Raw genomic sequence first — 27,339 nt, forward strand, 5'->3', positions numbered from 1 at the left:
GCTTCACTTTGGTAGTTATCAGAACATACATCTTAAAGACTGCACATCAAATAGTACATTTTTTTGTTTGTTTTTTCTTCAACTGTGAAGCAAGAAGAAAAGGGGATATTTTAAGAAAATACTGTGAGAAAGGCTCATCGAGAAAATGTCACAAGACTTAGAAACAGCAAGTGAAAGTCTCACTTCCAGTTAATAAACTTAAATGTCAAATGAATCAAGGGAACTCAAAAGAACTGCATATGACAGTGACACAGTGGCATTCAGGACAACTGATGGCTTCAAGATTAATGTGTTTCATAGACATACACTTAAATAGTTCCATCCACAGCACATCCGCTCATTATCCTCTGAGGACTCTCTGTACAATCCATGGACAGCGGGGAGTGGGGAAGATACAAAATCGGTGCTATACTATACTATAATATACTGTACTGTACTATTCTACACTATACTATGCTATACTATACTATAATATACTGTACTGTACTATTCTACACTATACTATACTATACTATAATATACTGTACTGTACTATTCTACACTATACTATACTATACTATAATATACTGTATTGTACTATTCTACACTATACTATACTATACTATACTATAATATACTGTACTGTACTATTCTACACTATACTATACTATACTATACTATACTATAATATACTGTACTGTACTATTCTACACTATACTATACTATACTATACTATACTATACTATACTATACTGTACTATTCTACACTATACTATACTATACTATACTATACTATACTATAATATACTGTACTGTACTATTCTACACTATACTATACTATAATATACTGTACTGTACTATTCTACACTATACTATACTATACTATACTATACTATACTATAATATACTGTACTGTACTATTCTACACTATACTATACTATACTATACTATAATATACTGTACTGTACTATTCTACACTATACTATACTATACTATAATATACTGTACTGTACTATTCTACACTATACTATACTATACTATACTATACTATACTGTACTGTACTATTCTACACTATACTATACTATACTATACTATACTATACTACAATATACTGTACTGTACTATTCTACACTATACTATACTATACTATACTACAATATACTGTACTGTACTATTCTACACTATACTATACTATACTATACTATACTATACTATACTATACTATACTATACTATAATATCATATAATGGCTAGATAGATATAAGAGCTAATAGAAACTTATGTTGTGCGAAAAAAACATACGCAATCGAAACTATTTTGTGATAAATTCACATGATGAGAAAAGAGAAAATGTGCTGAGAGGAAATATGTGTGATAACATTAAGACCGTGCAGTTTTTCCTTTCACCAAATGCATATTCTTTCTGACGTTTCTCATCAGATTTGAATTATTCAGTCATTTTCCTCCAGCGTGAATACGTATGAATATTTAGGTGACAAATAGCATGGAGTGTGGGAGTTCAGCTTTTTCGATGTAAGGAATGCATAGAAGGTTGTGGAAGAGGACAAGTGATTTTCTTTTTCTTCTTAACCAAACTAACATTGTAAAAATGCATTCCTTTTTCTGGAACTGTCAAATCGAAACGAACCTCATATTTTAAGGTGATCTTTGAAAGAAACATTATTTTCCATCTTCATTGCTGTGATTCTATAAAACAGAGCCAGACATTTTTTCTGTGGCCCTGTGTGGGTGTTGCTGAAGGTCTCCTTTCTAGGACTAATACAATCCCTGTGGACCTAAATTTGTCTCCAGGCACACTGTAACAGGTCATACCTTTTTGTTGCATTGACGGTGAGCTAGTTTCACATTTCAGGTTTTGCAATACAGTGTAACTTAATGTAACTGTTGTGAACAGTTATGCCAGTTCCGGCCTTGATAAGTTAGTGAGTAATACTGTGTAATACATGCGGATGCTTTAGCTCTCCCACACAAGTTGAAGGATTAAGTAAAAGTTTAACAGTCCCCACTTGTTTTGGTTCATTGGGTCACTCTGTGCTCCACTCCAGCAGTTGCAGTTGGCGCTGAAGTCCAGTTCCTGCCAGAGAATGAAGAAAAGTGAAGACATCACAGCATGGGACGCAAAAGTTCACTTTCCCAACATCAGTATATGACAGCATGGGAGTGAGGATGGGCTCATATTCAGGTGCATGCAATGGTGCGGAAATTACAGTGACTGTAAATGACTCCAGATAAGATTGAAATTAATTAACTTCCACTGGGAAGAGATCTATTGTTGGCTTTAAACTGAACAATTTGACAACACATTTCCAGCGTCATGGTTATTCATTTTTTATTTCACCTGCATCCGTCCCCTCTGGACAAACACTGTGGTTGTTTTGTATAAAGAATATATTCTAGCCTGACTTGGAGACAGAGGACAGAGGGAGAGCAACATCCATTGAGGCTCAGTATCATCATGACAATCGCTCAGCCAGTTTGGCAAAATAATTGTTTGGCATTTTAAATAATGCACTCGGGCCAGGCAGCTTGTTATCATGAGAGCACGGCAAGCGATTGAGTCCAGAGGCATAAACAGCAGTGAAGACGGCGGTGGGAGACATCCTTTATTTCCTCGGCAGCATTCCACAGACTCACGACTTTGTCTTTTTCAGAATGTCCTTTTGAAAAGCTCCCATCAGGCTAGTTCATCAGTTATTTTTCACGCTGCAATAAATGCAGCGTGAATGTTTGGAATAGAAGCAAAAGGATTAGTTGAATAGCGAGCAGGGTGTTGGAGACCAGCAATATGAGTTTTGCAGTCAAAACAGAAACCATTAAGTCAGTACAGAGGGATGCTGAATAGCGGAAAGATGGAGCAACGGCAGAGTAAATTGTAATGAAAATAGATGGGACGCTGTTGTGAAGAGAGGAAATGGATGAACAAGAGAATGATGGAATGAAGCGTGGACTTCTTTTTAATGTTCAGTTGTTCCACAATGAACCGAGGACTGTTCAGCAGCTCATTTCTCTAGTAAAACCTGGGTGTGTGTGAATGTAGCCTCTGCCTGACTAATAACATGGAATTATACAGGATGACCATCCAACAACACCTGTTCTTGGCTGCGTCTGTAAACCACATGGTCGTCTGATCTCAAATATGATCTATATGCACACTAGGAAATGTTGCATTCAATTTAGATGGAATATATTTGCCGTCATTATAGGTGTATGTTAGGAGGTTACATTTGTAAAAGGTTGTCAGACAGATTCAGGTAGACATGGGGGTCCAAGACAAACTTCCTATTGCTCCCTTTTATTTCATTATTATTCTTTAAAAAGACTATTTTATTTATCATATGATTCATCATCATGAACCATTACTGTTTTGAGTATTTAAAATGTGAATCATTGAGAGTGTCCGATATTGGCATTTGCCGATATACGATCTTCCAATATTGACATATTGTAATATTGACACCTTTCCAAGGCCAATGTATACAACTCATTTGCACATGCATTATTACTACGTGATGCTCATATTAAACATGTCTGCGAAAAGTAAGAACACTGCTTCATGAGAAGATTTCAACTTCATTTGGCGATGTCGGCTTTCGTCATCAGAGAAAGCCCTACACTGATACTATTTTTTTGAAAATAATGCTGATATTGGGCCGATATTTTTGGCCATCCCTTATCATTATGTTTTGGAGGAAATGCTTTTCTGTTCATTACATATGTACATTTTTTTCATCTGATCAGCTCCCTACCATCTGTTTCCCGGTGGCACTTTACTGCCATGCCCCACGAGACGGAAACTCCCCCAAAACCAGAGTTATTCTGCTTCCAATAACTGATAATAATGCCCACATAGGCTGACATTTATGCCATGAAGAAGTATATTCAGCCATGAATCTAATAATGTGTGAAACATTTTGCTGAGTAATCAATTCTGTCTGCTACTTAACCACACCTAGGCATGATCACACACCTCCGTAACATTATTCACTGGATGAGAGCGGCGAAATAAAAATAATAATATGAAAGGTTCATACTGCAATTGTTTTTTTTTTCAATCCCAGTTTTGATACAGTGTCAGAAGAGGAAGACAAGAAACAAAGAGGCTCCTCCCCCGTCCCTGTGATACTGATGCGCCCTGTCATGGTGATGGCTGCTTCGAACTTGCTGGGACCTGATTAGCAGCCAGACCACCTGTGTTGTGGATTCCCAACAGTGCGTCTTTGTCTACCTTGATGTTAACTGAAGGATGTCGTGGTCGTGTGTGATTTCAGTTTCTTGTATGACTTTATATATAATATTCTCTCTGATCATCATGTGCATACAAAAGGGAATAACATTTCAGACATACTTTTCTTCCCCACTCTCTAACCCTCTAAACATCTTTATCTTATTAGTCTTCACCAACATCATCAATAGTGATGTCATGAAAAGGTCCTCGCAATCTTCATCAGAAGTTTAATTCACCTTCACCTTTATCTTCATCAGTTCTATACAAAATGGATGTAACTACCTCCTATTCATGCAATAACCTGCACAGCTGCAACAGTGTTTCTGTTTTTGTTCATACAGTTAACATACAGGTCATTCGGTTATTCTGTTTGGCACTTTACTTTACTTATTTTACCACTACTTTTCACTCACTAGTATTCGTTTTTTCAATCATTATTCAATCATTTATTGTACAGTGGTACCTCGGTTTTCAAACGTCCTGGAATTTGAAGAAATCGGAGTTTGAACAAAAATTTCGAGATTTTTTGGCTTCGGATTTCGAACTAAGATCCAGAACTCGAATGCCCCCGAAAAAAGCCGGAAAAAACACAACGTGCGCGGACCAATCAGCTGACCCACGACACGCTTTGTTATTGTGTATAACGCAGCCTCTGTATGCAGACGTGTCCCGTTAGCTACACTGACTGACTGTTTTTTTCTTCATATTGAGGTGTAAAACCTTTCCTGTCACAGCACTGGACCGTGGTAGAGTGTCACAGGGGAGGTGCTCGCTCTCCACACCTCACGAGGCAGGGATGAGGCGAGTCTGGGACAGAGCATTACTTGGTTTATGACTTTGTCACAGCCAAACTGCACAGAAGCGCACATTCAGAGCTGGACACGCACCGGGCAACCCCTCCCACATGCAGCGGCCACACACATAGAGGAACAGCGCACCTGCAGCAGACACTCTACATTCACTCCTACAAAAGCCTATTTTAAGGCTTGGAACACATTATTTCTTTTTCCATTCATTGTAATGGGAAATATCGATTCAGAAAATTCGAACAATTCGCTTCTCGAACGGCCGTCTGGAACAGATTGTGGTCGAGAACCAAGGTACCGCTGTATAGGTATTACTATTGGAACCAGAAGCCAAGCAGCGACATATCACTGCTGTGTTTTCTTGTGCAATGACAATAAAGGAACTCTAAGTCTAAATCTCTATCTTCTCTGGGTCCATCTATAATTGTATTGCTACTGAACACTTATTTGGCTTCACTTGTATTTGCTTATCTTGCATATCACAAGATGTTAAGATAATGAAAAGCACAGAAAGCAGTCTGCACTGTCTGCTGGCCATCTTCGCCTAGGCAAGGAAATATAGACGTCATCCCAATAAAAGAGATCTCTGTCAAGTCCCATTTTAAGTCATTTTCAGTTTCCAAATTCTCCTCGAGGAATCACTGCAAATGCTGCAATTAAGATAAGATCCTAAGGTCATGTATTGGTCCCAAATATCAGCAATATAATTAAACGATGAAAGCATCTGCTGCTATATTTAAACCTTGACCTAAACATGACCACAGGGGGTGGAAATAATGTGTTATGAGCTATTGTTCCAGTTAAGGCCACGTTTAAATAGCTGCAAACACGAATAACACCTCTCTCTGACACTGTTTTCGCTATTTTAGGCTCATCTTTTGCTCATAACCAGCTGTGAGCGTGCAGGTCTGGAACAATAGCTGAAGCTGTGACTCAGTTACCTAAAAATAATAAACCAGGCCACTTTCTGGATGTGTGTGTTTTTGATATCTGATGATATGAAGTCATTTTTCTCAAAGTTGGAATCATTTGAAAAAGACATTTGAAAAAAGGAGGAAGCACCTGCACTGCCTCTTGAACACACCAACAATGGAGTCAAGCACCAGCAGCAAGCTCAAGCGAGGAAAATAACAAACACACTGCCTTTATAAACTTAGGTCTCAGACCACGCGTTGAATATTCAAATTACTCTTTACAGTTGGATAACGCTGAAATATTTCAGGTTCTCAAATACAGTGGTAACTCGGTTCTCGACCACAATCCATTCCAGACGGCCGTTCGAGAAGCGAATTGTTCGAAATCTGAATCAGTTTTTCCCATTACAATTAATGGAAAAAGAAATAATGTGTTCGAACCTTAAAACAGGCTTTTGTAGGAGTGAATGTAGAGTGTCTGCTGCAGGTGCACTGTTCCTCTATGTGTGTGGCCGCTGCATGTGGGAGGGGTTGCCGAATGAGTGACGTCTCTCCAGAAGTGAAGAGGTGCCCGGTGCGTGTCCAGCTCTGAACGTGCGCTTCTGTGCAGTTTGGCTGTGACAAAGTCATAAACCAAGTAACGCTCTGTCCGAGACTCGCCTCATCCCTGTCCCAGCTCCAGCCGACAGCAGGACATCAAACCCTGGAGTGCGCGCTCTGGCACCTCCCCTGTGACACTCTACCACGGTCCAGACAGGAAAGGTTTTACACCTCAATATGAAGAAAAAACAGTCAGTCAATGTAGCTAACGGAACACGTCTGCATACAGAGGTTGCGTTATACACAATAACAAAGCGCGTCGTGGGTCAGCTGATCGGTCCGCGCACGTTATGTTTTTTCCGGCTTATTTCGAAGGCGTTCGAGTTGAATTTTCGTTCAAAATCCGAAGCAAAAAAATGTAGAATTTTTTGTTCGAATTCCGAGACGTTCCAATTCCGAGACGTTCTAAAACTGAGGCACCACTGTACTACCTAGCATATAATTATAATTGATCCACATCAGGTGGTTAACTGTTCGAATGAAATCTATGAATGATCATTTTAGTAGGTCCCAGCTTGGAGGCCATTGGTTTTGCTTGTTACCTTCCCTTTTCGTAAGAGGCTGAAGCCTTTTACAGGCATTGGAACTCAACTCGTGAGAGAGAAGGTGAGTGGGTGAAGTGGTGCAGCATCCAGTGTTTCCAAAAACTGTATAGGTTGGTATTTCCCCCAAAGGTCACAAGGACCTTAGAAAAGCCAACATGACTAACCAACATTACAATGAGCAACAGAATTTCTCACAAGCTCATATAGCCGTCAAGTCGGGGCTGCAAAATTGCATCTTCGTTGTACAGTAGGAAACTTACATTTAAAAAAAAAAAAGGCATTTTGAAAAGTAACTCGATGTTTTTAACAGTCGTTGTGTTTACATTCAATTAGAGACCAGGAAGGCTTCACTAATGAAGCCGGGAAACTTGCTGAGCTTCCGCTTAAACCAATTACATTGATTCAGAGACATGGCAGCAGCCTGGCGTGCGCTGCTTGAGATCTCTAATGTCATGTGCTCGTGACTTTGTGTGTACCGTGTCTGTGTGAGTGTGTTTGTGTGTTTATATATATCAACACATTTACAAAAACAATCATGGTGATATTTTTGGGATGTAATTCGCTATGCTGATTGCAAATGCCTTTCCCTGTGGAGATAATGACACACGCACGTAATAGCACAAAGTAGTTTCTCCCGACAACTTAGAATAGTCAAAACTATTTAAAAGTATTCCCTCTGACAGACAGATTGTCCAAGATCATAAGAAAGATGGTGAATATGAAAAACATTCCCATTCTCAGTGCTTGACTTAAAGGGGGCCTGTTATGTTCTCTTTTTTTTCATCAGGAATTGCAGGGGAGGCCAACCAGTCAGAGGCTAAGAGCCACATTGCTGTACTGTGTTGCTGAAAAGAGCCACATTCTACAAATATGTAAGGCTGTAAGGCTCATCTGAACAGCTGGTCACATGACTTCGCGGCAGTATAGCGGTTAAAGCACATCCCTGTGTGTCACAAGGTTACTGGTTTGCGTCTGGCGTATGTCTCTTGTGCATGTATTTTTAAAATCCATACATTTTACCGTGATCCCCCTCGATATATCAAGTGGTGTAGATAGAAATATGTGCGCCATTTATTTTACTTATATATATATATATATTTTTTTTTTTTTTTCTCATCTTCATGCCACTGAATTAAATGGATTTCACGACGATGAAACCCTCCCCACCCCCCAGCTTGGAGCCCGTGCCGCAAGGTTAGCCCAGGCACTGTTGTAGTTGTTTGCCATGCCTTAGGATTTGTCACTTACCTTAAATCTTGGCAGGGTCAGGCTTGAGGCATGGTCCAGGGGAAGGTACACATATACAGGAAATCCAATCAAGTTTAGGGTATTTTATTAGGTATTCAAAATGATCAAGTGGGATATTGAGAGAAGTCTTCCCCCCTGCTGTATCAGCAAATAAGGTGGTAGAGCCATTGCGACAGTTGAGTTGGGTGAAAATAGTGTCTCTGGTGAGAGGATATTGGTTAGGAACGGAAATGTTGTTGAGGGTCCTCTAGTCAATATATGGTTGTAATCGGGAAGTGAGGAGGAGGGTTTGCTGAGACCGGACAATAGGATACCCCTTTGTATGTCAACAGGTACCCAGGGAAGGGAGCGTAAAACCTGCTGGACCCAGGCGGGTCTGAGGAGCAGGCAGTGTGGTGATAGTTAGTAGGCACAGATGAGAGGTCAGGAGAAGGAAACCAATGAGGTGGAGCTGAACTAAGAGCAGGGTGGAGACAACACCATGGCAACTGTGCTCTCATCAGGCTCAATCGGTTTTAAGGTCACACTCCGAAATCCCACTCCTTGATTCAACAGTCTCGTAGATTATAGACCAAAAAAAGGCCAGGGTGATGGGGTCACTTCTTGTGACCCAGTGTGTGCACCCCAGCCCGATATCTGCTGTAAACATCCCAAGGAAGAAAGGTCAGTACAATTATATCAAGACCAACCAGTTCAGTCAGCAGACATGTACCAAGCTCTTTGATTCATGTTGTCTTGAGTATCCCCTTGTGAGGTTGAAGGGGTCTGGTTTTATTTGAGCTATTTGGTGGGCAATATCAAGGCTTTAGCAGTCCTTTTGCTTCTCCCCAGTAATGCAGGTTGAAGGAGTTTTACGACGGCTCATTCGTCTACTACAACCACTCACTCACACACTTGTTCAGACCATTTTTTCAGGGAAAGTGACAATTCAAGGAGAAGAGCTTTTGTTCTTGGTGTCCTGGCAGTACAGCTGCAGTACTTCCCAGAAGGGCAGCAGAAGGTTCCAGTAGGAGAAGTCATGAGAAGTCAAATGAATGGATTGACAATATTATACTAATGCTGACAGTCGGACTAAGCATTAATGAAGCTGCTTGGAGTGACAAAATAAACAGAAATCATCTTGGTGTTTGACATAACTGTGATAGACAGAGGAAAGTCTCAAAAGTGTGTCACAACAGAGTTGCAGAAGGTGAACAGATAAACGCCAGCAGATGCTGGACTTGTCATCGACTGAAACCAACCAGCCTGCCTTGAATTAAGTGGGTAGTTGTAAGATGTAGCTCAGATCCATGGACGCACACACACACACACACACACACATCCAAAGTGACCCACACCCCCACATACACGACATCAGGGGACAAGTGGAGGGAATGAAATTGAAAAAAAGGCACCGCAGGGAAGGAAATGTCCGCTGGGTGGCATAAGAAACGATAAGCAGAGCAAACAATAGAGTCCATGGTGAAGCGAAGGCCACGGGCGTCTATTAGGAAGCCATGTAACGTTCAGTGTAATAAGAGGTGGAATGTAAATTACATTTCTCCTGTGTTTTTATTGGTTCCAGCGCCCCCAGGTCTTCACACGCATCAATCCTTTTAGCATATCAGCCATTGTCATTCTGTCTCCAGTCAGTCTGAGCTGGTTGACATGCGTTTTAACATACACATCTTTAACCAGTTAACTCTCAATCATCCTTCATTCTTCAATGTCTAATCTTCGTTGTAATCCTCGGTTTTATTGGTGCTATTTGCTGGGCAATATGAAGGTTCTAGCAGTTCTTTGCTTCTTACCTTGTAATGCAGGTTGAAGCACTGCCCCTCGGATAAAAGGCGGTTGTAAAAACACTTGACTGATACTGAGGTTGCGCACAGAACGTTGACATAGATGCTGCTTGTCTCCGTCATCAGAGCATACTTTTCTTTACAATTTCAACTCATGTACGCCGTATAACGACATTTATACGGGGAAAAATAAATTTGAACCAAAAAAAAATCCCACTGACGTTTCACGCCAGACCGATATCGACTCACCAATTTCGGATCTAAAACGGATCGTCTCGTCTCACTGGTAGCTGACGACGGTCGGCGCATCACACGAGCAAAAGTTATCCTCAATCACGCATTTATTTTTCTCGTTGCTTTCGGCTTTGACAACAGGAGTGTTGTGCGCGCATGCGCGTTGCACTCTGAGGCCCACATCCGTTGTTTTGAATTGTGTTGCAAGAGGAATCATTCAGAGAAAAATCATAGAAGTAAGCATGGAAGAATCGGAATAACCACCTAGTCAGAAGAGAAGAGTACAAGGAAGAATTATTTATTTAAAAACATGCTGCACATGGTAAATGTGATGCAAGAGCTTTTATACGTGTTATCTTTGTTATCACTTTCCAGTACATTGTCTGCCTTGCTGTGATGTAAATAGTTATAATAAAAAAATGTTTGTAAGGTTTCTTTTCTATTTTTAAGGGGAATTGCACCGCTTTATAGGGGGAGTTATTGGCAGAGGTTGACAGGTATGTCAGCGCCGGAAAAACGGAAAGAAACTTTCGGGAATTGTATTGAAATTCCCCTGCTAAAGAGAATTTAATAAACCGAATGTGCCCCTATTTAAGAAAAAATCATGGACGTATTAGTAGTGGCGCGGGTACTAGCCGCAGAGGTGGCATTATTTGCAATTACAGGACTCTTTTGATGGTATCATAAAGAGCGTTAGAAGCAGCAGGAACGTGGTTGAATGTGGTCACTTACCGCCCCCTTCTGTTACGATGTGTCATAAATCGCTTGTTTACTATTACAAATCGAGAATTATGAATATTATTATCATGAAATGGATCGCTCACATTGTGAACCGCGCTGCAGTTTTGATGCTTGTATGTGGTGATGTTGCTGCTGCTCTGACAACATGGCCAGGACAGCAGTTTGTCAGGATAATAGTGTTGTAGACATCATCACTGATGGGGAGGGAATGACAGGCTGTACCACATTAAGATGCAAGGTCGATAGATGGGTGAGGAGTCAGACGTCTCCTGGCTCCGGCGTTCCTTCTAAATTTGGAGCAGCCACTTAAAATTCAGCTGTGACTGGCTCACATGCCAGCACAAAATAAAACTCTCTTCAATGGGGGAGTCAGCCGAACATGCACAGTGAACAGCACGATCGACGTCTTGTTTGCGAACATCCAGCATCCATCTTCGCTTCAAGGCCATTTTTCCTTCTCATTTTTCACCCTCGCTTGCAGTAGCTGCGGAGCTGATCGTATTTCTAACCCACTTCATCCCGCTCTGACATAAAACAGACATAAAGCAAAGGAGAATTGAATCCATCCGAGGCCTCAACCACACTGATCCACGGTTCTAAATGCCAACAAATTTGTTGATCATTTTTCAAGTATAAAAACATATTTGAACCAAGTCCAAGGTCCGGGTTTTAAAAGCGTTAATATCAACATTTTAGTCATGTAAACAAACCGATCCTTGAAGATAAAATCATGAACCTGCTCATCAGACCAGCTTAGACTCAACTTCTGAAGACGTTCTGTAGTGCCACAGTTTGGCCAGCAGAGAGAGCTGCCACACCCACCGAGGCTCCCAGATGTGGCAGAATATTTCACATAGCAACATCTGCTTCGGTGACTTTCAGCGTACTTTCAACTGGCTCGTTGGTCTAGGGGTATGATTCTCGCTTAGGGTGCGAGAGGTCCCGGGTTCAAATCCCGGACGAGCCCGACTTTTGAAACACGTTCTTTTCATGACTTTAGTTTTGAAGCTTTCTCGGTAACATGTATCTCCCGGTCAAACACAAGATTAGTCACTAAAAAGCACATATTGAGTTTCACCAATTCGGTCAATTTGGTCGCCAGAAGTTTTGCCAACCCAAGTTCTGCAGCCTGAATATGAACTGGCATTGCGCTGATGATATTCTGCATATATATTTTTGCGGTTTGCTAATGAGTTAGTAACGGGCACTTTGAGTCGGTAGGGGGTGCTGTTGTGTTGGTCGGACAATGCCACGTCAGAGTACTGTACACTTCATTTTGAAGATATTCTTTGTGCTATGTTCCTTCTTGATCGTGTTTTAAACGGCATTGCTGAAGTTTAATTGAAGCTGTTGTAGAGACAGGAGGGGGTCAAGACCACATTTTCAAGGTCTTTGGTTTTACTTTGGAATTGACTGCATGGGCCTTGTATCAGTCTCAGTCTTGATGGACTGAGTCTTTCTGTGTCTTTATTTATTCATCTCTAGTGTGTTCAGTCAATTAAAATAATGAATAAACACCTGAATGTGTGTGAACCATACTTTGATCAGATATCAAGATTGCAAAGCAAACTCTGTGAGTCTAGGGAACAAATCCAACTATAATGTCATCAATAATTACCTCTGCCAGTCATGGAGGTTCTATACTGGGACCTCTGTCCGTCCACCAGTGAACCCAATAACTTGGACAACACTGAGTGGTCAACAAATGGATGCTAATCACTGAATGAAAAAAAAATATTTCAGATGGAAAGTTTAGCCAAGTGCTTGTCAAGAAATCTGCAGACAATGACAAAAGTGAAGCATGAAGTTTATGGACAACCATTTTCATTGCGCACAGACACCCTTAACACAAGATACAGCCGTGTATACCAGGGTTTTCCCTCTCGCTCGCTGAGTACTTGCTTCTTCTGCTGTAGCTTATCCAATAGAATCCTTCTGTTTTCTTTAAGTCTCTGCAGTTTCTGATCCTTGTCTTCAACGAAGCACCCTAAAAACAAAGATGTGTTGCAACATACATTTTAAATTATTTTAAAAAATGATGTCTTACTTGTTTCAATGGCTATTTCCATTCCGTAGGTTATGGCGACTGACTGGGTGAGCTTTTTCAGTTTCTTGTGCCCACTCCATGTTTTCAGGTGTATTTCCAGGCACTCTTCTGGAGACATTTCTATTTTCACCTCACCTAATGTGTCACTTTTCTCACAAGCAACAAGTGGACTGTGGTCTTTTATTCTTCCCACCTCTTCATTTGCCTTGTCTTTACTGCCTCTCCTTTTACGCTCCACATTGGCAGGATTTCCCTTCATATTCTGAGTGCCTTTTAGATCCTTGTTGTCCTGAGCGTCGACCTTTGCCGTTTGCGCTTTCCAACTCATGACTGAAATAATTTCAGTTGAGTTGTTGTCCCCACCCTGGCTCCACGTATGGTCTTCATCCTCATTCCAGTCACTCTCCCAGTCTTCCTCAGGAATATTCTGTGTGAGACTTCTGCTGCTTACAATACATTCGCTCTCCTCTCCCAGCTCGCAGTGCATTACTTCCTCGCTGTTTCTCTCACACGTGTTGGCAGGCTTCTTCAGACTCTGATTTAAGGGAATCCATCTCAATTCACTTGCTATTTGATCAGCTCCCACCTCATCTGTTTGGTTGACCTTCTCTGTTGAGCCACGGTGCTTGCCCTGTGATCCATCCAGTTGACCCACAGTCTCATAGCTCTCTTGATGCCTTTTCAAGGTGCAAAGAATGATCCTTCTCTCCAGTCTTTGCTGCTTCGTCAGCAATAATTTCCTTCTGGCTTGCTCCTTCAGACGTCTCGTCTCTTTGTGAGGGTCATTGTGCTCTGGAAGACAATAAATCATCAGTGGACTAGTTAGACCCAGGAACATCTTTGGTTTCAGATATCCATTGAACCTTAAATCTCTTGGGTAATTAATCACAATGTTTGTTGTTGAAACTCTCATATCATTGGGACATGAACCAAACAATGTGACCGCTTTTCTCCACAGTACCAAGTTAATACAAAAGGCCACAGCTCTGCTCCCAGCTTCGTAGCAGGTCACTCGTCATTCACAACTGGATATGAGGGCCATTACTAAAACATACAACAAAACAATTCCCCTCATGTGACATACAAGGTTCTGAAATGTAAAACAACTTACCTTCAAGTTCAATGGTTTTCTCATTGACAAAAGTGGTGGCGAGTGCCCTGGTGATTTTCTTCTGTTTCCAGTTCCAGTAAAAAGTCTGAAGCCGGTAAGTTAGAACATTTTGAGGAACTAAGTTAATACACACGCCCATCCAGGCGCCTTCTTTTCTCATCTCCCAACTCTCCACCGACATTTCCTACTTTTAATCCGTTTCCAACATGTGTTTTGTGTGTGTGTGTGTGTGTGTGTGTGTAGGCGTAAAGTTTCTCTGCCCTGTCTACAGAACCAGAGACACAGTATGATAATAGTGAGGCAGTATGTAGTTGAGTTTCATTAGCAGCATGACAGGCTGCTAATCTCAAGCCCAGGTCCCCTATACCACCCAACACTGTCCCTGATGCCACAGAAATGTGACCAGGGATCTTTATCTACCAAAATGCCTTTAATCCTACCTGACTTTGTGATATCATTCACTCCAAAGCCTTGTCTCTGCAATCAAAGGTTGTGTATTTACTGTGTCCTTTGTCATCTATCTATCTATCTATCTATCTATCTATCTATCTATCTATCTATCTATCTATCTATCTATCTATCTATCTATCTATCTATCTAGCTATCTAGCTATCTAGCTGTCTACCTGTCTAGCTGTCTGTCTGTCTGTCTGTTTCTTCATACATAATACAGAGAGGAGCAGAGTGAAGAACAGTTCTATCTATCTATTACAAAAAAAAAATCAATTACATAAGGCAAAAAACATGTTTGCAAAATTGTATATTGATACACATATTAAAACGAATTGGACGACAATACATTTCAAAATGTACCTATTTTCATGTCAGCAGCAGCACAACTACATTTCCCACAATGCTCTCACGTTGTGTCCGCGGTAATAACACAGGAAGTGGCGCGCGAGGTTTGAAAGCTGACTTGAGCGAGATTGTTTGCTAACTTTTTCGTTTGCTAACTTACATTTTGACCTATTTAGCGTGTTTAAAATAAAAGGGCCGTTGGACCTGCACACATGCGCCAAATGTATTGGTAACTCGTAGTGACATTTCTCGAATCAATTGAGTCTACTAGTTGCTGTATCAGTTTGAAACGGTTGATTTAAAATGTCTTACGTGAGATACGGACGGAATCAACAACATGCAAAAACAAAAAGACAGACCCGACCCAAAAAGTCAGCAGCGACCAAAAAAGAGTGGGTGGTGAGTACTTTATTCCTTGTTTTGTTGATCGTTTTTTGCTCTACCGCCGTGGCCTCCACGCAAGGACACTGCTCACACACTGCTATTTTAACCAGTGACTGTTTGCTTTCTGCTGTTGTCCTTGCTCTTCCATGACTACAATGTGGATTCTTGAAGCCATGTATTTTAGACTTTTTTATATTCGTGAGTTGGATGGTGTTGTGTATGTCGTTGGTGTTAGACCTGGATATTGATGTCTTACCAGCTTAATTTGACAACCACTCGATTCAAATCAATTTTGATTTATATGAGAGATTTTCAGTCCATTAATACAAGTGTTGCTTAAATATGAATCAGATTATCAGCAAACTAAAGCTGTAGATAGTAAAAGTACCCTCTAAAAATACTAATTATCTCAAAATCATATTAAATCTTCAATTTGTGCATTTTATGACTCGTTCATGGGTGATACACTGGAAAATCAATTCCCATATATTAATTGATTTTCTTTGTTTTGAACCCCGCCCCAGCTTGGGTATCAATGGGAACTGCAGCTGTATTTAATTTGTGGTAATGCTTATGTTTATGTTTATGTGTGTTGCAGAGCACAGTCAATGATCTATCTGTCCACAAACTCACACCTGCAGAGCTGGTAAGAACTGCATAAGAGTATTTCTCAATTCTGTTCCTTTGTCTGTTCACTTGAAAGAATAAGTCACTGTTTGGACATATGATGTATTTTCAGTAATTCCTCAATAATGCCACATCCCAATAGTCTTTACTTTAGATGTACTTTTTATGAAGGTTACTGACCTAGAGGAAAGGAATTTACTGTTAAAAGAATTAACTGACGAGGTCAAGGTGTTTTCCCTTTTTAATCATGAATAATTACCTTACTTATGTCAAACTTTTCTTTCATCGTCTCTTTTTTTTCCCTCTTAGAATCATCGGCACGAGATTCATCAGTCCCACAACAAAGCCGCAGCCCAGTGGGAGCTGAAGGAGCGCACATTGAAGCGGCACCTAAGACATGGAAAAAGTCCTGCACCTCTGGACCAGACCAGTCTCGACATCATAAGAGAGGTGTAGTTTGGTGATCAAGAATTTTGTAAGCAATGTTTGCAATAGTAAACAGAAATGGTGTTTGGTCTACAACAGGTCTTGTCTGACGAAATGTTGCTGCAGGATGTTCTGGCCCGGTCAGATAGAGCTATGGCTGTCGTCAAAGACTTGTTTGGAGAGTCTCCCCGCAGACAGATTGGTAAATGCCACCAGGTGTTATTGTTTGAGAAAAATATATGCAAAAATATTTCCAACTGAATATTAAGGCTTAAGAACCTATTTTAAGATTATCCCTTTTATTTTATACGACTGTGTTTTAGTTTTGCTTTTGGTTTTTACTAAAAAACAAACAAACAATATATACGATGATGAAAATGTAAAAGGTGAGGTGAGCATTACTTTAGTCCTCTGACTTTAATCAAACTTAATATTGAGGAGTGTGGGGACCAGTCATTGTTTCCTTCTGGTTTTCAGCAGGTCACCCCAGTGTGACTGTAGCCCCGAACTGCAACGCTGACTCAGGGCTACCAAATCGTTATAGGCCAGATGTGCAAATCAAGACAGCTTGTCGGAGTGAATCAGTGATGGATCGACAGGTGTGTTTGAAATATTGTGCTTTGTTTGAGATGATCTAAGTGAACAAGTGTTCCACCAAATACTTGCAATATCCTTTGAGAAACTGCATTTCATTTCGATTCCTTTCAGGCTCCCAATGAAGTTGAAGTGACTGACGAAGCACCAAGTGATGAAGAAACATATTTTGATGGAGTGAAGAAAAGGTTCATGTCCGTTGATCTCCTGTTTTGTTTGTACATTTGTTGTTTTATGTGCTTTGGTTTTGTAGAACTATGATCGACTCCAGAAAAATGAAGCACAGGCCGTTTAATAGGCAAATGTCTGACCGAGAGAGAAATAAAGTACTGAAAACTCCTCATGTCGCAAGGAAGAAAATGGGTAGGGTTTAATTGAATCACTGCTTCTCTAGATTTACTCTTAACTGTGTTTTATTTTGTTTTTTTTTTTTTAATTTCAGCTCTAAACTCCACTCCAGCAGTTAAACGTGTTCAGTCCAGAGTGAGTGAGTCAGATGACGGCAGAGAAGAATCTTCAGTTTTGGTTTCACGAGTGCTGAACTCTGGACAGTCTTCTTGTCAGTCAGGTTGTAAAAGTGATTCACAAGCATCTATATGTTTTGAAATTTAACATGTCTTTGTCTTGTTGATGTGTGTCACAGGCTATCAGAGTAGCTCTGGCAACAGAACTAACCTGCATGGAGCAAATAATCCAGTGTTGGAGGTCACCTCTGATGCTTCTCTGAGTGGTGACCATTCGACACTTGGTCTACTGCAGACCATGCTGGGACAGGTGGAAGCAGAATTAGACACGTGTGCCCCCAGTACAGAAGTCGCTTCAGAACCAAAGCCAAAACCTTACCAGTCTCAAAGTCTTACTGGATTTTCTGTTGCTCTGGTCTCTACACTGGGCCGTTTGGTTCAGCATTTTAACAAGGTACATGCATACATTAACACTATAAACTAGCAATATGGAAGTATGTCTATATCAAAATTGGACCGAAGTGTTGCGCCACTGTCAAACTTGTCGTTTTTTTTTTTTTGTCTAGATCAAGTTGCAGTGTGAGGAAAAATCTCACAGTGAGGCTGTCGCAAGAAACCAGCTAGAGGCAGAGCTGAAAGAGCAGCGAGGCCTGATCGATGCTCTCACAGCTGAAACCATGACCCTGAGAGAAGAGGCTGCCTCCCTGCAGGTGAGAGACAGGAAAATCCATGACATTTGAATGTGTTGAAGCAATGGCATTTGTTGGTGCACTTCAGGAGGAGCTGCGTCAGCGTACCGCAGAGGTGGAACGTAAATTGGACACTATGGTGCTGGCAATGGGTGATCAGCTGAAAGCACCTTCTTGCCCAAAGAAATACCAGCAAGTGGAGCCTGAAGGTTTGGGAAGGACTCTCTAAATGCACTGCTTTGCCTTGTTCTGTTCTTAGTTTATTGTGTTAACTCCACTGAGTCTAAACAAGTGTGAACATCTTAATCAATAATACAAATAGCTATAAAAACATTCCTAATCATGTCACAGATTGATTTATGCACAGGTGTAAATGTATGTAGATAAATGGAAGCATATTGTTGTTCATTTTAGTGTGTCATTGCCCCCCCTCTGCTGAGCAAGGCAGAAGCATCCCTGCTTCTCCATCGGTGATGCCGTCCAAACCTCAGCAGGTCAACGACTGGCTGCAAGCTGGCGGTACAGAAAGATGATCAGAGATGAAACCCTGTCACCTGACTTGTCGCCCTAATCTTGCCGTGAACATTTTTCCCTGCTGCAGACTCACCGCCTGTGCGCCTGAACTCATATTCTCATGGACATGTGAAGGCTGTTGGACCTGTGACCAGTCCTTCACTTCCCAGTCTTCCCTCCTCATCATCGCCATCATCATCATCCGCCCCACATAGGTCACAGATCACCTTAGACGCTATAATGGAAGAGATCACGCAACTGAGCCAGCAAAACGACCTTCTGAAAGCTCAGCTTAGCCGAGCCAGGGCCGACAAGGCAAAGGTTGAAGGATCAACTGACATCAGTGGGCAGCGGAGGCATTTGAGCGACAGCAGCTCAGAGAGGAACACACCTCTCTTTGTCAGAGAGAGCATGACAGAGAGAATCCCAAACGCTCTGCCAGAGTCAGCTGAGCAGCCCACTGATCAGGTGCGATTTTGGTCGTGTTAGATAGATATGAGTTGGTCTTCCAAACTGGGAAATTACTATATTTTTCTATTTTGATACATGCGTCAGTTTGATAAATCTATAACATTTTGGCTAGAGGCAAATTAATGATCTTCTTGTCTTGTCTTCCCTTTCTTTACTTTCCTTTTTTAGGGCCAAGCCAAGCATTTCAGTGTAAACTTTGTACAACAGCGCCTCCTTGAGTTGAACAGGCAAAGCGCAATAGCCAGGGGTCGACTCTTGGAGCTGATTGAGCAGCAAAGACGAAGTGTTTCTGAGGTTTCTTTCACTGGGTCCTCCACCCCTTCTTGTATTTCCACTTCCAAACCTAGAGGTACTTCAAAACAAGTTAGCATCAGAGTGTGTAGCTTTCATTCTCAACAGTTGGTTAACATTCTTTTAAGGAGAAGGAGCCCCAACAGTGTTTCGACAAGAGTCCCAGTCCCAAAACTCACGGTGAGTAACTCGCCTGAATTTTGAGTATTTAAAGACATCGGTACAACAGAGACGGACAGCTGTGTTACTAGTGGAATTAGCAAAACATTGTACGTTAAAACGCTGGACCTAAAATTGTAATTGTTTTCATGTGTATTGATTAACATTGAAGTGAGTTGCTTCCTGTTTCTGCTGATTATTAGTTTTGTATAGACTCTATTTTAATCTGGAACGGTTTGCATCGATTGAAATGAGGTTATTCCAGTGGTGTGGTATGATAAATACTTGGATCATAAAATATATAGTATACTTTATTCTTCAGCAACAGTTCTACAGCTGATCAGTCTTAGCAGTCATCCTTTGAATGTTCTTTCCTTGGAATATGTCAGTCAAGCATTGTTTGTTTATGCTGCTGCAGACCTGCATCTGAAACAAGGGCATCAAAAACTCAGGTACAGAAACCTGCTTCAGAAGTATTCTTGGTCATCCTCATCCTGGTCTCAACAAATCTTTCCTTTTAGGTGGACCAGCAAAGAGAGCCTGACGGATGGTTTGCCTTATCCGCTCACGTGAGATGAAAAGCTTTCACCCACCAACTTAGCAAATGAACGTCACTGAATCTGTTACATTAATGTATTTTAAAATGACTCAAATAAAATTCTTACTTCACAAAATGTTTCCTGTTTTTAAACTTCAATGTTTTCGTTTTCCATTCTACGTAAAGTTGATGCTTCAGTGATTTATTTATTATGTTAATGCAAATGCACTGTATTAGCGTATGAGAAATGAAGTAGAAATGTTCGACAACTGGTCGTATTTAATCTAATGTGAACGTGTTCCTGCAGTACCGAAGTAGTTCAGCAGATGGGAGCAGTGATTCAACCTTGACAAGATGCCTCTTCTGACGTCTGTTGTCCCGTACTCTACTAACAAAAACAAAGGTAGTCAAGTCGGAATGACCAGCAGTAGTAAGTAACTAAAGAATATTTATCACAGTAAAATTGGAAATAAGTTTAGATGTAGTTGCTGCAGTAATTGCTTGAGGGTCTCTTGGTAACTCTTCGGTTAGTTGCAGTGTAATTCAGGCACTCAGGAGTGGGGTTACTTGATTTCAATCCGGCACATCTTTGCACTCGCACTTTCTGTCCTTGAAAATGCAATGTGACTGATAACTGGGAAAACATTGAGTAGGCCCTGCTGATAATAACACACTGACGGTTCGAAAAAGGCCACGGAGAGATGCCGTGAATGTGGGGTCATAGGTCACTGTGGGGATGCTGGGGTAGGCGACTGCAGCTTATTGTGATGGACCTGGCGGAGCGAAGGGCAGGGTGAATAAGGATTAACCCCATCTGAGTGCCTCTCAATGACACCCCTTTTAACATTGGAACCAAGGTCTTTTCTCATGTGACCACGCCGCCAAATCGTAGTCATCCATTTTAAAACTCTACTGTAGAACACGAATCTGAACAGCGTTTTTATAAACAACATTACGTTTTTCAGTTTTGATTCACTCACTCTCAAATGGTGCATGGAGTCTCGATGAATGACTCTGGAGATCTACGATGGCGGGGTCTTAACTTATTTAAATGTGCCCCCACTTCACCCCTGTCAAGCAGGTTGGAGTCACTCAAGAAAACACACACTGCCGCTTGAGCACACTTACAATCTGTCGGAGACTGATGCCTGTCAAGATGATCTGCCTGTTCTAAAGGCTTTAGTGGTTTTTGTTCTCGAAGCGAGTGAAGTATTTTCATATCCCAACTATTTACTTTGAAGAATGGGGCACAGTCTAAATGAAATTCAGATTTACCTGACCAGCTTCTGCTTGTTAGATGTGAAGGTGCCTGTGGTCTTGACAAAAGTGTTGAAGAGTCGAACAAGGATCTGGGGACTACTTTACTATTCTGATACATCAGGCTTGCTTGAGGTTCACCAGTGACCAGAAAAAGGGATGTCTGATAAATGGGCTGAAATTATGAAGACACTTGTTGCATAGACTGGCCTTAAACAGTAAAATGCCAAATCACTATTTGTCCTATGACTCCACCCCAATAAGTCCTTTTCAATGCAGCAGCATGTCTAAATCTCCTCACAGGTTCCCTCCAACTATTTCTTCAGCTCATGTTCTATTGAATTTTTCATAAGCGTCAGTGTGATTTGTACGCTTCCAAGGGCCTCAAGGGATCACCCCCTCCCGAACACTCCCGACAGCGGCAAGCCTGCTCGAGGTATTGCAGGTAGCCCACATATGTGATAGTCGTTAGTTTTATTTCGCTGCAGTAGACAGTTGAAATGAATTTTGAGAAAAAGTATGCTGAAGTGAAATGCAAGATGGGGACAGGCAGTGTTTCGAGGGGGATACTTTGGGTACGATGCTTTCATGTGGTGAACGTTCTGGTTTAGTCCTATAATGCTTGAAAAGCAATGGTAAAAAGTGAGTATGTGAAGGTGCGAGGTGGTTCTTCTGCCACTAGAGGAGGATCTGAATGAACTGCAGTTGTCAACGTTGAACGTCATTCTAAAAGCTCAGATGAAAAGTGGTAGATCAAGGTTGCTCTAGAATGAAGTTGTTGATGTTCACACCAAACACAAAACACACTTCTGCAAGTTTATTTGTTGTCAAGTTCGCTCTGAGACTGTTGTTTCGGCCTCTGCAGAATTTACCTTTTAGATGTCTCAAGATTTCAGAGCGCGGACTGGTGTGTGTGTGTATTTATGTGTGTGCCCATGTGTGCGGGAGAGTACGCCACAGCTGCGCGAGGTTGCGATCTGAAGCGGACTGTTGCTTGCTGTGAAAATATTATTGCAAGTGTTTATTATTGCTCCAGTGTGAAACAGTGGGAGTGTTGTATTCGCTGCACGGGCTATTGGAGGACGGAGTGTTCTTGCGTGTGTGTTTGTGATGGTATGCGTGTGTGTTGAGTTGGAAAGGTGGGCTGATGGGGTGGGGGCTGCTCTCCCACATCATCCTCCTCTCTTGTTTCCCACCGGCCAGCCCCAGGCCCGAGGCCCATTGCACCCTGGGTAATAGGGAGGCCTATTGGAGTTGATTAGTTCCGGCTGGAACCCAGATAGAGTTCTGACAGGCAGGAGAAACGAGCTCTCAGCGTGACCCCCTTCTTTCCCCCACACACCCCAGTTTAAGACACAATGGGCCGAGCAGGGGAAGGGCTTTTTAAACAACTGCAACTTCACTGAGGAGTAGACCACCATTATTACCTCCAAACTACACAGATCCATCAAGAAGCGTGCATTCTTGCTACTGGTTTTCCAAACAAATCTGTCAGCGCTTCTCCGTCCGCATACATCTTCCACGCTTATGAATGCTGAGGATGAGGACAAATGTTGTGACGCGCAGTTTGATCCCTCCGACTTTGACCGCATCCATCAGCATCAGTGCTTTGCATTTCCTTCAGTAAACCGTCGCACACACAGAGAACACCTCGGACACCTGTGGCACGGCCATCACACGCATTCCAGCGCATCATTTACACACGCTGCATTTTATCCCATTTCTTTCCCACTAACCCACACCCCCCCAGATCATCCCTTTCTTCCTCTCTCCTTTTCTCTCACTCCCTCTTTCTCCACACATAATTGATTAAGGGCCGTTTTCATAAATCAATTTGGGACGCACATCAGTCAGTGTTGAATGGAGAAGCCCCCCATTGAACGGTGTATTAATCTACCTCAGCAGGCCCTGCCACTCTGAGTTACACACACGTACTTCCATGTGTAGAATGTGCTTTTTGTTTTGCTTTTCCAAACATGAAATATGCACCAGAAACTTCTATTGTGTCACTTTTTTTTTTTTTTTTCACTATGGAAAAGTAATGAGTGTTGGCAAATTGGGAGACAGAGCTATATGAAAGGGAGCCTTTATTGGATTTGAAATCCTTCCAATTCCTCTAAACAAACAAATATGTTGTTCTTGCACTCCGCCGTCTCTGTGTCTGTTTGAAATTAGGCTATTATTAACCTCATCTACCCACTCCCCCACCCTCTTTCCTCAGTTGGAAGCTTTTGTTTTTGGTGTTTTGATACCAATGTAACCATGACACCATCCTTTCTTAATAGAAAACCCTGCCAATTTGCAATGAATTCTGGGAACATGAGCCCTCCAACAGCTGCAAGTGATAGGCCTGACTTTCCCCTCTCCCTGCAGTCTGGATTTTCTTACACCGTGCCCTCTTCTCCCCAACTTTGCCTTCATCTTTTGTTCTTTTTTTTCCCTTTTAAATACCTCCTTTGTACCCCTGTGGCTCCACTTCTTGCTTGTTTCTCATTCTTTTACCTTCCCTCCATATTTCTCCATCACCCTGCCGCCCCTCGCCGTGCTCCGGGGTGTTGGCTTTAGTGGTAGTGAAAGCTGCTTTGCCTTTGAAAACAGTTTGTCTTAATGAGAAGTGGGGTGCAAGCAGGAGAGAGGGGGCGGCGGGTCACAGCTGAAGCCAATTGCGGCCCTTTCCTGTCTGAGGTGCTGCTGGCCGAGGTCAAGCTCAGGGTCACCCTGGGCCGTCTCACTGGCTGGGCGCCCTTGCCGGTTCTGAATTGCTGCCAGCGTGTGTGTACAAGGCAGTGTGAGTTTGTGTGCGTGTTTGCGCAACTTAAGAAAAGAAGGGCAGGAGGCACATCTGTTTCTGATCCCCCCAGAACGTCTTGCTCTCCGGCCCTGGAGGTGCTGGCGTTCCTATGGGGAGGAGGAAGGGGATGAGAGGGGGCGAGTGAGCGGTCACACGCACACGTCCGACGACGCTGCAATGTGTCAGCTCTTACCTCCGTTTCCCTTCTGGTGTCCATCACATTTGCATTTCCAGGATGCATGCATGTTGAAATACTCAGGAGAGGTAGAAACATGTGTATACATTACGCTGTCAGGACCATAATGGATCTTTCACGACTCAGAACAACCTGCTAGCCATGATGTAAATCTACAGGACGACACCAGTAAAGAGCAGGATTGATTTTGTCATGCATCCATTTTCTGAAGTCACGTTGCAGGAGCAGCAGTAAAATCACAGAAACCCAGACATTCCTCCTGTGTTTCTGAAGCAAAGACCATCTCCTTGTTATGTTTTGGACCTGCCCTGTAGAACATGCCATTCATTGGGAAAACTAAAATCCTCAAACTCAAACAGTTTCTTCCTCAGAGGATGTTTGCTCATCTTTCATTGCTCAGACTTAGGAACGTTTGTGATTGTAATGGCCTTCTGCACAGTGGATTTTTTTAATTTTTTTGAGGTATTGAACAGTATACAACTGGTACTCCTTCAAGTGGAAATTGTCTTTATAGAAAGTGGTCTTTTTTATCTTTAATGTGAGCATAAAGCGCCTCTACGGTTCAACACCGACCTCATAACACCTGTTAGTCCACACATCTTTCTTCAGTTTCCCATCTATCTGTATCATCACACTTGGCAAATGGTGAACACCAGTTTTTGGTATAGTTCATATTAGTGTTTAATTTTGAGCCTCTGCCTCTCTTGTGTATTTTCAGCTCTTTGCCATCCTGACTTGGCCCCTTGACCTTGTTTTATAGCACTAGAAATGTTTGTCTGTCAAGAAGAGAGCCTGTTTCTAGTCCTGTGGTTGACTGCAGGTCTGTCTCTTGATCAACATCAGCTGCTATGTACTCCACAATGGATGTAGAATCGATCAAGTCGTTTGAAATATGATGGTTCATAAGCATTGTTGTTTAACCCTCTCGTCCTCCTCTTCTGGATGAGAAAACCAAATCTAAGATGAAACGGTGCAAGAACCTGAACAGGGCATGTAAAATACAGAGACATTGACAAGCAATGTGTTCGACACGCATGCTCAGTCAGGTCAAGTCACTCCAGCCATTCCACAAATATCGTACAGCAGAGCTGTAACAAGCCTTGGTTTCCTGGTAGGAAACAAAGCCACACATAGCTTGACATTTTCAAAAATGTTAAAAAAATTCAGTTAAAACTTCAGTTCACCACTATAGAGTCCCTGGCTTCATATGGAGGTGCTTACCTTTACCTTAGTTTGGACAAATATATTCATACATATTTGAGTCATTTCTGCTGTGACACATTAGCGTTTGTAACCTGTGTGTACCGTAATCACTGACTTGTGGTCTTATGAACACATTGGTGAGAGGACTCTAAAATGATTATTCTCTCATCTATGAGAAAATAACTGGACACTGTTTACATGTTCAAGCTAAATCTGTTGTGGTGTTCCGGCCATCTAATTAAATTTGTATTTTTATATTTAAATTATGGTATGTAATTCAGCCCTTAATCCTAAAGACCAACACCAATGTCTCTTATCGATCGATTTGTTTATCCAGTGCCAATAATTAGTGCACAAGCTTTATTTACGTTGGGTCGTCTCCTTGTTTGTGGCTATAGCATCACAGCGCCTCTAGAGTCCTGGCACATGAAGTGCATCGTGTCGACCAGTTTCCAGTGAATCTGTGTGGCTTTGTTTTTACGGAAATGGGCACGAAAAAAGGAAGATTTGTGGCTCCGTGTGGATGTAGCCTCAGAGAACTCTGGCGCAGGAACTGAAAGAAACGCCTATCTTATCTTAGCATCTCTAATGACATCAACCACAAACATGTTTCCTGCATGATCCTATCTCTGGCATTCACTGTCTCTTCCATCCATCTAAAGGAACTTATTTAAAGGAAGTCCTCTTCCCAGCTTGGATAAGTTAGGATAGTTTTTATCGTCACTAGGGATTACCCTTCTCTTTCATGGGAAATTCCAAGAAAACAGGATTCTAAGACAACGCCCCTTATGGTTTTGTCACTTCAAGTAATACACTTGTGAATATATATAGAAAAACTGCCCTGAATTCCTTTGCAAACACTTATCCACTGACATCAGATGTTCCTATCCTGGGCTGGTTCAGTGTGCGAGGTGTGCTGCGAGTTGTGACGATTAATCTGCAGAAGTCTAAACATTGGAGTGCTTGTGTGGCGCATAAATCATCACAACTGGATACCTTTTTTTGTTTTTCTACTTTGCCATTCAGGAGAGAAATGGCCGACACATCTTACACACAACACCCCACGGTCCTCGCCACACCTGAGCCAATAAAGCTAAACCTTCTTGCCAGGAAAAACTGTCTTCCTCCCGCCAAACTCCTGCTTCGGTCCCTGAGGCTCTAAAAGAGGCCGACTCCTGACTTGTCCCAATGCCACCATGTCCGCCTCTTCTCCCCAAAACCCTCCTCTGTTCCCCACGCCAGCTCGACTCTCGCTCCATCCCCGAGGGCTGCAGAAGACATGACTCCTCCCTCCCTCCCTCCCTCGTCTCCTGGCTCCCCCTCTAGGCGACTCAAAAGAGGTTCTTTACAGCTCTGTCATCCCTGCAAGAGCAGTAAAAAACACATCTGGAATCACACTCTAGGTTCTGCGCTCTCACCCTGTGTTTAAGAAGCCCCCCAACCCCTCTCCCCCCACCCCCTCCCTCTCCCTCTCCCTCTCTCCTCACACACACACAGTGATGGAGGGCCACGCCGCAGGAAAAACACTCCCATAACGAGCTACAAACACTGAAATAACACCGTTAGCATAAGTGAGATGTTTCTAATGAGTGCTGCAGAGGATTGTGACACAGCCAGACATCCAAAAGAGAGAAAAGACTGCCTGAAAAAAAAGACAGACGTGTTGAATTCGACTGTATTGAGCCG

At 42.1% G+C, this 27,339-nt stretch overlaps 2 protein-coding genes and 1 non-coding gene across 5 annotated transcripts; 2 read left to right on the top strand and 1 right to left on the bottom strand.

Moving 5' to 3' along the window:
• Positions 1 to 11,990: 11,990 nt before the first annotated feature.
• Positions 11,991 to 12,062, top strand: trnap-agg (transfer RNA proline (anticodon AGG)). The gene has a single exon. It is a non-coding gene; the product is annotated as a tRNA-Pro (tRNA).
• Positions 12,063 to 12,900: 838 nt separating this feature from the next.
• On the bottom strand, positions 12,901 to 14,634 carry LOC128756306 (uncharacterized). Its single transcript, XM_053860704.1, has 3 exons — positions 14,254 to 14,634; positions 13,143 to 13,934; positions 12,901 to 13,082 (listed from the first exon to the last, which is right to left on the bottom strand). Exons 1-3 carry the CDS (start codon positions 14,432 to 14,434, stop codon positions 12,904 to 12,906), a joined length of 1,152 nt encoding a protein of 383 aa, XP_053716679.1. The 5' UTR covers positions 14,435 to 14,634; the 3' UTR covers positions 12,901 to 12,903.
• A 339-nt stretch (positions 14,635 to 14,973) lies between these two features.
• Positions 14,974 to 20,337, top strand: spice1 (spindle and centriole associated protein 1). 3 transcript variants are annotated; one of them, XM_053860286.1, is made up of 17 exons: positions 14,974 to 15,449; positions 16,033 to 16,080; positions 16,371 to 16,511; positions 16,587 to 16,689; positions 16,965 to 17,086; positions 17,196 to 17,269; positions 17,335 to 17,444; positions 17,524 to 17,649; positions 17,725 to 17,999; positions 18,112 to 18,255; positions 18,323 to 18,443; positions 18,649 to 18,753; positions 18,836 to 19,215; positions 19,387 to 19,567; positions 19,638 to 19,689; positions 20,087 to 20,120; positions 20,190 to 20,337. In XM_053860286.1, exons 1-17 carry the CDS (start codon positions 15,354 to 15,356, stop codon positions 20,244 to 20,246), a joined length of 2,169 nt encoding a protein of 722 aa, XP_053716261.1. In that variant the 5' UTR covers positions 14,974 to 15,353; the 3' UTR covers positions 20,247 to 20,337. The 3 variants fall into 3 exon arrangements, with proteins under 3 accessions (XP_053716261.1, XP_053716264.1, XP_053716262.1); XM_053860289.1 differs by having other exon boundaries at positions 17,524 to 17,640; XM_053860287.1 differs by having other exon boundaries at positions 16,968 to 17,086.
• The last annotated feature ends 7,002 nt before the right edge of the window (positions 20,338 to 27,339 follow it).

Source organism: Synchiropus splendidus, chromosome 3, assembly GCF_027744825.2.
Source record: "Synchiropus splendidus isolate RoL2022-P1 chromosome 3, RoL_Sspl_1.0, whole genome shotgun sequence".
In the NCBI taxonomy this organism is placed as follows: domain Eukaryota; kingdom Metazoa; phylum Chordata; class Actinopteri; order Syngnathiformes; family Callionymidae; genus Synchiropus; species Synchiropus splendidus.